We start from the raw sequence: 12,895 nt of genomic DNA, 5'->3' as shown, positions 1-12,895 counted from the left end.
GGTCCCTCAATTGATGATTTTCCTTTTAAGCTTTATATAAGGGTCACCTCCAAGTTGATTTTGCCATGTTTTTATAATATTCATCGTCCCATGGAACATTCATGTTTACTTTTCCAATGAAAATCATAGCGAGCGACCTTTCAGGGATCCTTCGTAGCAATCGGCATTGCATTCATTGAGCGAGAAACCAACATCGCTCGGGAGTTGTATATCACTGTGTTAAAAGCAGCATTAAGTGTGAGGTCCGGATAGCTCAGTTGGTTAGAGCAGTTGCTCAGAAAGCGAAAGATTCGGGTTCGATTTCCGATCCATCTCACATATATTTCTAGTCCACGAATATTGTTTTCTAAAAATTATTCGTGGAACCAAATGGTCGTATAAATACATCTAACTTCCCCTTCCTTCTCTACAAGAAGTATATTTCCCATGTTGCATGGGAATATAAAGTATTCTCTTATAAAAATAGTAACAGTAATATATGGAATATTTTAAATACCTAGTCAACCTCGTCGACAAGTGACGTTATTATTAAAAATTACTTTGTTATTTTCGTTCGTATGAATCATAGGGCCGATAAATTTTTGTCTTAACGTTGTGTAGTATTTTTTGAATATATACACCACTGGAACAATATAATAAAATATATTATAATATTATTAGCAGAAGTTTTAAAATATTTCTCTTTATCTCTAAATAATCTTTCTAATATGACTACAATAAAATTAATTTTTCAATAAGAAAACTATAAATAACGAATTTTTTCTTATATTTCCATTTATTATATACTCTATAATAAAAATAAATAAATAATTGTGCAAATAATATTATTCCTACATAAAAGAAGATACATGTATATATGTAATATATTTTTAATATAACAATTTTCATTAATTTCAAATATAATATTACTCAGCTTTTTTCGAACTATTCAATTAAAGTGCTTTTGCCTTTTAATAATAAAGCTATTTAATAAAATATTTATAATATGTGTGTTTGATGTGACTATTGCGGCAGAAATGATTGATGATGTAGAATGTAGAAAATGGTAATGTTAAGAAACAGATTTGATCTGATTTGATCTGGAAATACCACATTGCATTTGATTATATACATACAATATCTGAAATATATATATATTGTGATTATGTATTTTTTGGGGGGACCACACGACATCTTCGACGCGATTCATAATCTGTACCCGAGAGATAATCGTAATAATTACAAGATTATTAGGCTTCGAGTACTAGTAGAAGGAATGATTCGGTCGGGACGAAAGTGTGAAGAAATCGAGAATATCAAAAATATAAATAGGCAATATTTGGCAATTAACAGTATCGTATATTATTAAAAAATAAAAAAATAAAACATATACAAGATGAGTCTGATAAAAAGTTTATACATATAGTAGTGATCTTAATCTTCTTGAACGTGTTCTTCGCGTTTCCAATTATTATATATTGCCAATTATAATTTTTCTTTTTTAAATAAGATGTACTTTTGAATCACTCCATCGATAGTGAGCTTCATAACTTTTATATCAGAGCCTGTTTCGAAAAGTCAACCGTTGTCAAGATATACAAAATTAAAAATCAAAATTTCAATTTGGATAATCTTGCAAATATAATGCAGGGTTATCTCTATCTATTCATTTGTTTGGAAATATTGGAAATAAAAATTGTAATATAGAAACCAAAGACATTCAAGATCCCTCAAAGACACAATAATATGTGCCACTATTTGTCTTACAATTTTAAAAATAGATATCTTTTTCTATCTCCAACTGTTTTCGAGAAAAATGTAACTTTTAGCAGACTCATCTTATATAAATAATGAAAACAGTAATGTGCAATCGGTGTGATTAGCGCAATTGTATATTATTGGATCAAAACAGTTCGAACTTTACACGATCGTTCGAACGAGAGAAAACAAGACAAAATTATAAGACACTTTCAGCTTAATAAAAGACACCTTCCATAATGTTATCGGTCTAATTTTTCGTAAATAATTTCGCTCTCGATCTACGTGACAATATTCGATAAATCGCGAATCTATGCGACATTCGTAGCGGGATTTAAAAAGATGCAGTCCAATAAAAGATCGTGATACAATGATGATAATAATTCTCTACCCGATATAATATATATGAAAGAAAATCGAGCGGAAGAAGTCGCGAAATATTCGGAGTGAGAGCTTTATAACATGTAACATGTATTAAGAGTTATATAAAGAGTTATATAATGAGCGAGATTAGTAATAATACTAAGGCAAGTTTTTACGCAAATATAAATATAAAAAGAAATATGCCGAACAGTTCTATCTTTTGTAAAGCCACGGAAGAAGATTCTGATTGTGCTTCTTATGCAAAAACGTTACATTTGATGTTTCCAAAGGACGCGTCTTTTCTTTATTTTGTTAACAGTAAATATATTTTTAAAAGCATATTACAAGGATCTTAAGAATAATTCTCGATCGCTAATATAATAAGAAACATGCAACTTTAATCGTAAAAGATATTCAATATATTACGATGATTATTAAGATACTTATTAATAAAATTATTAAAAAAAAGAAAAATTAATGCATTCATTTAATATTAAGCTTCAAAAGATTATTACAGAGTATTTATAAATTTGTTTATAAAATACAAAAATAGAAGCATTATATAATTTATTCAACAGTTTATTTACATTATTGAATTAATGATTAATTAAAACAGTGCAAAAGTAACATCTTACCAAATAAAATGTTTTTTACTTAACTTTTCTACCTTTTACATAAACTGATACTATATTACGATCATCCCCCGAATATATAAATCTTTGGAGGTTTTCCTCGAGTGTGTAATCTGTAAAGTTGTCCAACAAATTGTTTTCTGCGTTCAAATCTATGACGAGAGCATCAAATTCTTTGCCTGCCATGAAATTACCGACTTTATCCTCAATCGTAAGCGCTAAACACAGTCGATATACATTTAGTTACATTGAAAATTATAGTATATATTGTTATATAAAAAGACATATTTTACATGATCATTTTAATTATCGTTTCTATGGCAATACTGGAACTTTACCTTTAGCACCTCCTAATGTTGCCATAAAGAAAGCATCTTTGTAATCAAATGGTACATTATCATGTCCCGTTAGAAATAGAGAATTTGATACATGCAAAACCGATCTCATTTCATCCAATATGCTATAACTTGATCCAGCAGAAACATCTAAGAACAGATACATTCATTATTAACTTAATAATGAATACTATGTCGATTAGTTGTTACATTGAATTTTACATAAAAAGAGTCATTATTAATATAAAATCTTTGCAAGGTAAAATATTTGCAGTACCTGTTCCAAGGCCAACGTTGATATTATTAGCTTTTAATCTTCGTACATCGCAAAGACCGCTTTTCAAATTTATATTCGAAGTTGGACAGTGAATTATACCTGTTCCTCGTTTCGCAAGCGTGTTAAGTTCACTATCTTCAAGGTAGATTCCGTGTGCTAATATTGTCTGTAAAAAAAGATTAAATATATATTGTAAACATACACATTTAATTGGAACATCTCTATTATTTATAAAAATAATATGTATAATACTGATTCTTGTACTCAACAGATTGACGAAACAAAGTTCAGTCTTACCTTGTTGGTAAGAAGACCAGTGGAATCATAAACTGCAGTGCATGTGTCTCCAAATTCTTCTTTTACTCTTTCTACCTCATCCTTAGTTTCATTAACGTGACTCTACAGAATGAAAAACGAGTTGAATTGATACTAATGTGTGGTCAATATTAGACAAGTGTAATATACCTGTATATGTAAATCTTTTTCTTTAGCAATCTTTGCCAGCTCTTGCATTAATTCTATTGTGCACTTTAATGCCTGTCTTGGCGTGATAATTGGTCTCACAAGGGGATTCTACAATAAGTAGTTTGAGTTGTATGACATATCTTTTGTTTGCATGATTATGTTTCAATGTAAAATTTTTTATCTATATATTTTTATCTATGTATAACTAGGAAACTAATATTTCATCATAATGTGCAGAAAATAAGATATAAATTTGCATTTACTCCTATTTCTTCGACAGCTTTTATAAAGGCCTTAGTAGTCTCGATTGATTTTTCCGTGCTTTCGTAATATCCATTATCCCGTGGAACGTCTATGTTTGGTTTTCCTACGAAAGCCCGTTGACCAAACTGTGAACACTTCTCTGCAAGAATCACACATGCCTCGGTATAGAGACATGAAAAATAACTTGCTGTTGTTGTACCAGTTTGTAAACCTCGTCTCTGCAATAATAATTAAAATAATAATGAAAAGATAAGAATCTTTTAGGTCAAATACAATTATTATTTTATAGTAATATATTATATATATTAATTATAACATCATTCTATAGTATTATTTTAAATTATTATATAAGTGTTGCTTTTATATAATATTATGTTTCAAGATTTGTTTTACATACCACAACTATATCAAACACTTTTTCTGCAAATTGTTGATCAGTATACTGCTTCTCCAATGGAAAAGTATAGGCTTCCAGCCAGTCGAAGAGAGTTTTATCATAACCCAATCCAAGATTCGGAAACTGCACTGCGTGTATATGACCATCGATAAATCCAGGAACTATAAATTGTCCTGGTGATAAATTATTAACTTCGTCTGCGTGAAAATCATCTATCTTCTCTTGATCTGGATTTTCCGTAACATCAATAATCTGAATATTGTATGACACATTTAATAAAGAATTCTATTGTTTTACATATTATCTATATTAGATGAGTTACACAAAACAAAAAAAATAGTAGTAATAGAAGTAGTATATGGAATATGTTAATAATTAAATACCTTGCCATCCTCGACAAGAATCGTAACACTCTCCTTAAAAACTATTTCTCCAGTTTCATCTGGATGAATCATAGAACCAGTAAAAACTTGTCGAACCATTGTATAGAACTACTGTTTTAATATATACAATCACCACTGGAATAAAATGAAGAAACATATACACTGCTATTTTCAAAATTTATAAAATATTTTTAAAATGTTTTTTTTTATTTCTATATTATCACCATATATTTTCTATTATCTTTTTACAATTGTAGTATAACTGCCATAAAATTTGCTCTTCAATAAGAAAATTATAAATAATGCTTTATTTCTTATATTATCATCATGTACTTTATACATTATTATGTACTCTAATATAATAATAAGAAAGAGAATTGTGCAAATATTTTTAATTCTAATAAAAGAACGTACATATGCATATGTAATTTAGATTCAAGTAAAGTGCAAGTAAAAATTCCCAATATCTTCAAATATAATATTAAATACAAATCACTTCAAATATAATATTAAATACAATATCACTTCTCTTTCACCAAATTCAGTTATAAAGCGTTTTAATCTTTAAATAACGAAATTATTTAACGAGATATTTATATGTGCTTTATCATAAAATGTGATTGCTGCGGCAGTGATTATTGGAGATACAAAAAAACGATAACGTTGTAATACTGCTGATTTAATCTAGAAAAATTACATTGCATTTTTTACGCACAATATCTGATACATGTATTATGATTGCGTACTTTCTTTCGATTTTACGGAAGTCACAAAATATCTTCGGCGCGATCTATTATCTGTCCCGAAAGATAATCGCGACAATTACAATATTATTTATGTCCCAGATACTGATAGAGGGGATAAATTTGGTCGGAACGAAAATAAGGAGATGGACAACATCAAAAGGCATAATATTTGAAAAATTAATAATATCGTATATTATTGAAAAAGGAATGAAGAAAACATATATAAGGTAAATCTGATAAGAAGTTTATTTTTCTCAAAAACGACTAGAGATAGAGAAAAATATCCATTAATGAAATTGTAAGACAAATAAGGATACATATATAGTGATGATCTTAAGGAACATCGAATGTTCTTGGTTTGCATGTTACTAATTATAATTTCTCTTTTTCAAATTAGATGTTCTTTTGAATCGCTCTATGAATAGTGAACTTAATAATAACTTTTATATCATAACCCTTTCGAGAAGAACCGTTGTTAAAATATTTATAAAATTAAAAAACAAAATTTGAATCTGATGATCTTCTGTTGGTCTGGATTTTCCGTAACATCAATAATCTGAACTGTATTGTATAATACAGTTAATGAAAATATTGTTATTATTTTATTTACGAGTTATTAATAAAAAAATAGTAAAAATAATAAACGAAATATGTTAAATACTTTGCCATCCTCGACAAGTATTGCAACACTCTCCTTAAAGATCGCTTCTCCATTTGCATAAATGAAAGTTGATAAAACTTGTCTAGACATTGTGCAATATTTTTTTAATATATCACCACTGAAACAATATAATGAGACAATATATAATGAAACATACGAGACTTTCGTTTTCGACGAAAGACATATTTTAGGAAATGCACTTTCTTATGTAATAAATCAATAGTACAATAATACATCGAAATTATTTCGATTTTATGAACAAAGTAATAAGCATTAAATTTTATTAATAGTTTCTTTTCTGAAACTAATTTATAATCCATTTTCTTTGGAGTCTTGGCAAAAATATGCGCTTACACTGTCCCTCATCCGGCAGAGAATAATTAGATACATTTTAACATTCAAACAACTGGTGAAAATGCGATTAAAGTGTTGACACAAAGCCTGGGATTTTGAGGAATTATGTGATCATACCATTAAAATAATCAATATAGCATAAAAATCTTCAAGTGATATTCCTACAGACACTACGGAATATTTTTATTATTCTTATTTTCAATATCTCTGTAACGTTCGTACTTTTCTTTTTCTCCGGTCGGATTGCACTCGGACAGCTGTCGGAGTCGGTCGAATTCACTGATTAAATAAGCAAATTAAATTAATATTAAATTAATTTATTGTTTTTATTGTACAAGTGTGTGTGTAATTGCATTAAGATGTGCTTGGGCGTTCGATAATCTCGTTTACGCATTCGAATATTCGAATTCACCATATTTACAATCTGAACGCCTGCGGCCGGATCGAGTTTTTGCCGCGCTTTATGTCGCGTTTTTGTGTATTGTTATGACGCGGCCGTCAGCTGTTTGCGCCGGGATTTAATCGTGCTCGTTCACAGATTAATCGCGATGATTACAGATGATGTATTTTCGGGATACAACACGATGCAGCATTATCGATAATTGACACATGACAGATATATCTCTAGAATCATCATACTTTAATATAAGAAATTCTATGTCGTGTTATAAGAATGTTTTATACCTATTTTCAAAATATTGAGAATTCAATGAAAATTGTACAGAATGTGCTTACATATGTTTATAATTTTCAGTACAATTTTTAAATCGATTTACTAAAGCGTTCACAAGTTATAAGGATTTTAATTTGCATCGAATTAACATGTGTTCTTATGAGAAACGTATAACCACGTCGATTTAAATGACAAAAACACATGGAAATAATATTCAGAATTTGTTTAAAATTTGCAAAAGTTTAAATACAGAGGAAATATTTGATCAAATAATATTATACAAGTACTAACTGGTTAAAAAGATATTAAATATAATTTAATGAAGTTAGTCATGTATCTGTCACAAGGCGAAATTCTCTGCCAAAAGTTAATTATTTCGATTAACAAAATTCGGATATATTAATATTATATATAATATAGATATAGATAATATTTCAATAAAAATGCAATGAAAATTAAAAAATACATCTGTGTACTAAGATCAAATTGGAATATTCCACACAATTTCTCATACTCAAAATACACCAAAAGTGGATATTCGTCAATATTAATTTTTAGCTATTTTTCGCTGGGATTGTACATACAAAACATCCTTAAAAGATTTTGTCAAACTATCCATATATTCAAAAGCTATATGTTCACGCTTCATGATTAAAATCAAGAATGTGTAATAAATATCAAAGAAATATTCTTGAATTCTATTTTCTAATAAATTGCAAATTCTACGATTACAATATGACTTTTGTCAGAGATTATTAAATTTGATTTTACAATTGCTACTGATAGTATAAAGAAATCGAAATTATAATCAAATAAGCCTTAAAGATACAATTATTATTTTTTTTATATTTACATTATTCTTAATTTTTAATTATAAAACATGAATACGCGATACTTTAATACATGAAATTTGAAAACATTTTGAAAAGTTACAAATTTCTCATATATAAGAATGCCAGTTTTTTAAACATCTCATATGGCCGAGCGAAAAGTATTATTTTATTATTATAATATACAATGTATATAAAGAACGAAAAATTTCTCAAATATGTACTCATTTCTTTTTCTTATATGTAAAGTCACGGAAGAAGATACTGATCGTGCTTCGTGATAGTGCTTCTTATGCAAACATTATGTCCAATGTTTAAAAAAAAGCGCATCTTTTCTTTATTTTGTTAACAGTAAGTATATTTCTAAAAGAATATTACAAGGATCTTAAGAATAATTGAATTCTCGATCGCTATAAAAAGGAACATGCAAGTTCAATCGTAAGGGATATTCAATACATTAAGATGATTATTAAGATACTTATTAATAAAATTATTAAACAAAGGTAGAATTAATGCATTTATTTAAGCATATAATATTAAGATTCAAAAGATTATTACAGAGTATTTATAAATTTGTTTATAAAATACAAAAATAGAAGCATTTTATAATTTATTTAACAGTTTATTTACATTATTGAATTAATGTTTAATTAAAACAGTGTAAAAGTAACATCTTACCAAATAAAATGTTTTTTACTTAACTTTTCTACCTTTTACATAAACTGATAATATATTACGATCATCCCCCGAATATATAAATCTTTGAAGGTTTTCCTCGAGTGTGTAATCTGTAAAGTTGTCCAACAAACTGTTTTCTGCGTTCAAATCTATGACGAGAGCATCAAATTCTTTGCCTGCCATGAAATTACCAACTTTATCCTCAATCGAAAGTGCTAAACACAGTCGATATATAATAAGTTAGATTGAAAATTTTAGTATATATTGTTATGTAAAAAGACATATTTTATACAATTATTGTTTCTAATATATATATATATATATATATATATATATATATATATATATATATATATACCGGGTGTTTCAGACCACCCGTACACCCCATTTTAAAGCAAAGGAAGTGGTTATTTTGAAAAATGTTTCAGACAAAAGTTGTTGAAGATAAAGTAATGCATTACATGGGTAAATTTGATTGACCTTGGGTGGCGTCGTGAAGGTCATGTCAAGGTCGACTTGAATTTTTTAAATGGGAACCCCTATTTTTCATTGCATATTCTTGTAGCTTATCTCGAGAGCTTTCCAAAACACTATAATTAAGTACCTTTTTATTAAGTACTTTTTGAGTTATAAGGCTTGAAATAATTTCTTAATTTTACATAAACCATAAAATATCTAGTAAACCATTCATTTTTCGATTATCTTACCTTCATACTTTTATGTACAAAATAATGAGAGGAATCAATTGGTGTAAAGAAAACACATAGTTGTTTCTAAGAAAAAATATGTAATTTGCAATTAACAATTCCATATTTTTTCTTAGAAACAACTATGTGTTTTCTTTACACCAATTGATTCCTCTCATTATTTTGTACATAAAAGTATGAAGGTAAGATAATCGAAAAATGAATGGTTTACTAGATATTTTATGGTTTATATAAAATTAAGAAATTATTTCAAGCCTTATAACTCAAAAAGTACTTAATAAAAAGGTACTTAATTATAGTGTTTTGGAAAGCTCTCGAGATAAGCTACAAGAATATGCAATGAAAAATAGGGGTTCCCATTTAAAAAATTCAAGTCGACCTTGACATGACCTTCACGACGCCACCCAAGGTCAATCAAATTTACCCATGTAATGCATTACTTTATCTTCAACAACTTTTGTCTGAAACATTTTTCAAAATAACCACTTCCTTTGCTTTAAAATGGGGTGTACGGGTGGTCTGAAACACCCGGTATATATATATATATATAATTATCGTTTCTAATATATATAATACTCAAACTTTACCTTTAGCACCTCCTAATGTAGCCATAAAGAAAACATCTTTGTAATCAAATGGTACATTATCATGACCCGTTAAAAATAGAGAATTTGATACGTGCAGAACCAATCCCATTTCATCCAAGATGCTGTAACTTGCTCCACCAGAAACATCTGAGAAGAAACATATTTATTATTAACGTAATAATGAACATTATGACAATTAGTTGTTACACTGAATTTTTATATAAAACAAATTTCATTATTAATATAAAATTTTTGCGAGATAAAATATTGGCACCTGTTCCAAGGCCAACATCGATATTATTAGCGTTTAATCTCCGCACATCGCAAAGACCGCTTTTCAGATTTATATTCGAAGACGGACAGTGAATTATAGCTGTTCCTCGTTTCGCAAGCGTGTTAAGTTCACTATCCTCAAGATAGATTCCATGTGCTAATATTGTCTGTAAAAAAAGATTAAATATGTATTATAAACATATATACACACATATATACCATGTACTCAACGAAACAAAGTTCAGTCTTACCTTGTTGGTAAGAAGACCAGCGGAATCATAAACTGCAGTGCATGTGGTGTCTCCATATACTTCTTTTACTATTTCTTTCTCGTCTCTATCTTCAGCAATATGACTCTACAGAGAATGAAAAACAAGTTGAATTGATATTAATGTGTGATGGATATTAGACGTGCGTAATATACCTGTATATGTAAATCTTTTTCTTTAGCAATCTTTGCCAGCTCTTGCATTAATTCCATATCGCACTTCAATGCATGTCTCGGTGTAATAATTGGTCTTATAATGGGATTCTGCAAGTAGTTTGAGTAATATGACATATTTTTGTTTACATGATTATATATCAATGAAAAAATTTTTATCTATATATATATAACTAGATAACTATCTCATCAACTATAACTAGATAATTATCTTATAAAAAAAATATGCAGAAAATAAAATACAAAATTTTATTTACTCCTATTTGTTCGACAGCTTTTATAAATGCCAAAGTGGACTCAATTGATTTGTCCGTGCTTTCGTAATATCCATCATCTCGTGGAACGTTCATGTTTACTTTTCCGACAAAAGCCCGTTGACCAAACTGTGAACATTTCTCTGCGAGAATCACAGATGCCTCGGTATACAAACATGAGAAATAACATGCTGTTGTTGTTCCAGTTTGTAAACTTCGTTTCTGCAATAACAATTAAAATAATAATTAAATATACGAACAATAAACGGTCCAAATGATAAAAATACGAAATAAAATTAAAAGGCTACGAAATCGTGGCGCAAGATGTTAGAGCGTAAAGAAATTAAAAGTAATACTAAAATTTTCGATCTATTCAAGATCCTTTTCAATACTCAAGAAGTCGTTAGGATATAAACAAAATTAAAATTTAAATAATAATAATAAACAGAGCGCGATTACAAAAAGACGGGCGCGATAGAAGGCAACCTAAACAATATGTACAATAATAACGGTCCCAAACATTTTAAAATAATAATGAAAAGATATTAATCTTTTAGGTCAAATACAATTATTATTTTATAATAATATACTTTATATATTAATTACAGCATTATTCTATTATAGTATTATTTTAAATTATTATATAAGTATTGCTTTTAGATAGTATTATGTTTCAAGATTTATTTTACATACCACAACTATATCAAACACTTTTTCTGCAAATTGTTGATCAATAAACTGCCTCTCCAACGGAAAAGTATAGGCTTCCAGCCAATCTAAGACAGTTTTATCGTAACCCAATCCAAGATTCGGAAACTGCACTGCGTGTATATGACAATCGATAAATCCAGGTACTATAAATTGTCCTGGTGATAAATTATTAACTTCGTCTGCGTGAAAATCATCTATCTTCTGTTGATCTGGATTTTCCGTAACATCAATAATCTGAATATTGTATAGCACAGATGTTAATAAAGATTTCTATTGTATTTTACATATTATCTACATTAGATGAATTACTAACAAAAGAAATAGTAAAACTAATATATGGAATATATTAAATACCTTGCCATCCTCGACAAGTATCGTGACACTCTCCTTAAAAATCACTTCTCCATTTTCATCTGCATGAATCATAGAACCAGTAAAAACTTGTCGAACCATTGTGCGCAGTATTTTTTAAATATATCAATCACCACTGAAACAATATAATGAAACAATATAATGTATCTTTTTCAAAAGTTTTAAAATATTTTTGAAAATGTTTCTCTTTATCTCTATATTATCTTTATATTTTCTCTACTATCACATAATATTAACTTTTCAATAACAAAACTATAAATAACGTATTTTTTTCTTATATTATTATAATGTTCTCATTATCATGTATTCTATTATAATAATAAAAAGAAAATAATTGTGCAAATAATTTTAATTCAATATGAAGAACATACATATATATAAAGAATTTAGATACAGTAAAAATTCCCAATATCTTCAAATATAATATTAAATACAGTCACTCCTCTTTCACATACTACTCAGTTATAAGGTGCTTTAATCTTTTAATAACGAAATTATTTAACGAGATATTTACGATATGTTCGTTATCACAGCATGTGACTACTATAACAGAGATTATTGGCGATATAAAAGACAACAATGTTACAAAACAACTGATTTGATCTGAGAAAAATCACATTGCATTTGATTATGTATATTTGATACATTGTGATTCTGATCTGAGAAAAATCACATTGCATTTGATTATGTATATCTGATATATTGTGATTATGTATCTTTTTTGACTTTTTACGGTGTGACACCTACTATGCGT

General features: G+C 28.1%; 2 protein-coding genes across 2 annotated transcripts; both read right to left on the bottom strand.

Moving 5' to 3' along the window:
• Positions 1–2,722: 2,722 nt before the first annotated feature.
• LOC105255270 (guanine deaminase-like) lies at positions 2,723–5,345 on the bottom strand. Its single transcript, XM_025413356.1, has 9 exons — positions 5,268–5,345; positions 4,854–4,988; positions 4,471–4,722; positions 4,073–4,291; positions 3,810–3,917; positions 3,642–3,743; positions 3,345–3,510; positions 3,071–3,217; positions 2,723–2,950 (listed from the first exon to the last, which is right to left on the bottom strand). Exons 2-9 carry the CDS (start codon positions 4,950–4,952, stop codon positions 2,751–2,753), a joined length of 1,293 nt encoding a protein of 430 aa, XP_025269141.1. The 5' UTR covers positions 4,953–4,988; positions 5,268–5,345; the 3' UTR covers positions 2,723–2,750.
• Positions 5,346–8,799: 3,454 nt separating this feature from the next.
• On the bottom strand, positions 8,800–12,589 carry LOC105255269 (guanine deaminase). Its single transcript, XM_011264441.3, has 9 exons — positions 12,513–12,589; positions 12,124–12,256; positions 11,752–12,003; positions 11,062–11,280; positions 10,787–10,894; positions 10,614–10,718; positions 10,364–10,529; positions 10,090–10,236; positions 8,800–9,010 (listed from the first exon to the last, which is right to left on the bottom strand). Exons 2-9 carry the CDS (start codon positions 12,220–12,222, stop codon positions 8,811–8,813), a joined length of 1,296 nt encoding a protein of 431 aa, XP_011262743.2. The 5' UTR covers positions 12,223–12,256; positions 12,513–12,589; the 3' UTR covers positions 8,800–8,810.
• Between the last annotated feature and the right edge of the window lie 306 nt (positions 12,590–12,895).

The sequence above is a fragment of the Camponotus floridanus genome, unplaced genomic scaffold (genome assembly GCF_003227725.1).
Source record: "Camponotus floridanus strain SB8 unplaced genomic scaffold, Cflo_v7.5 scaffold11, whole genome shotgun sequence".
NCBI lineage: Eukaryota > Metazoa > Arthropoda > Insecta > Hymenoptera > Formicidae > Camponotus > Camponotus floridanus.
This window is presented reverse-complemented; position numbering and strand designations above follow the sequence as displayed.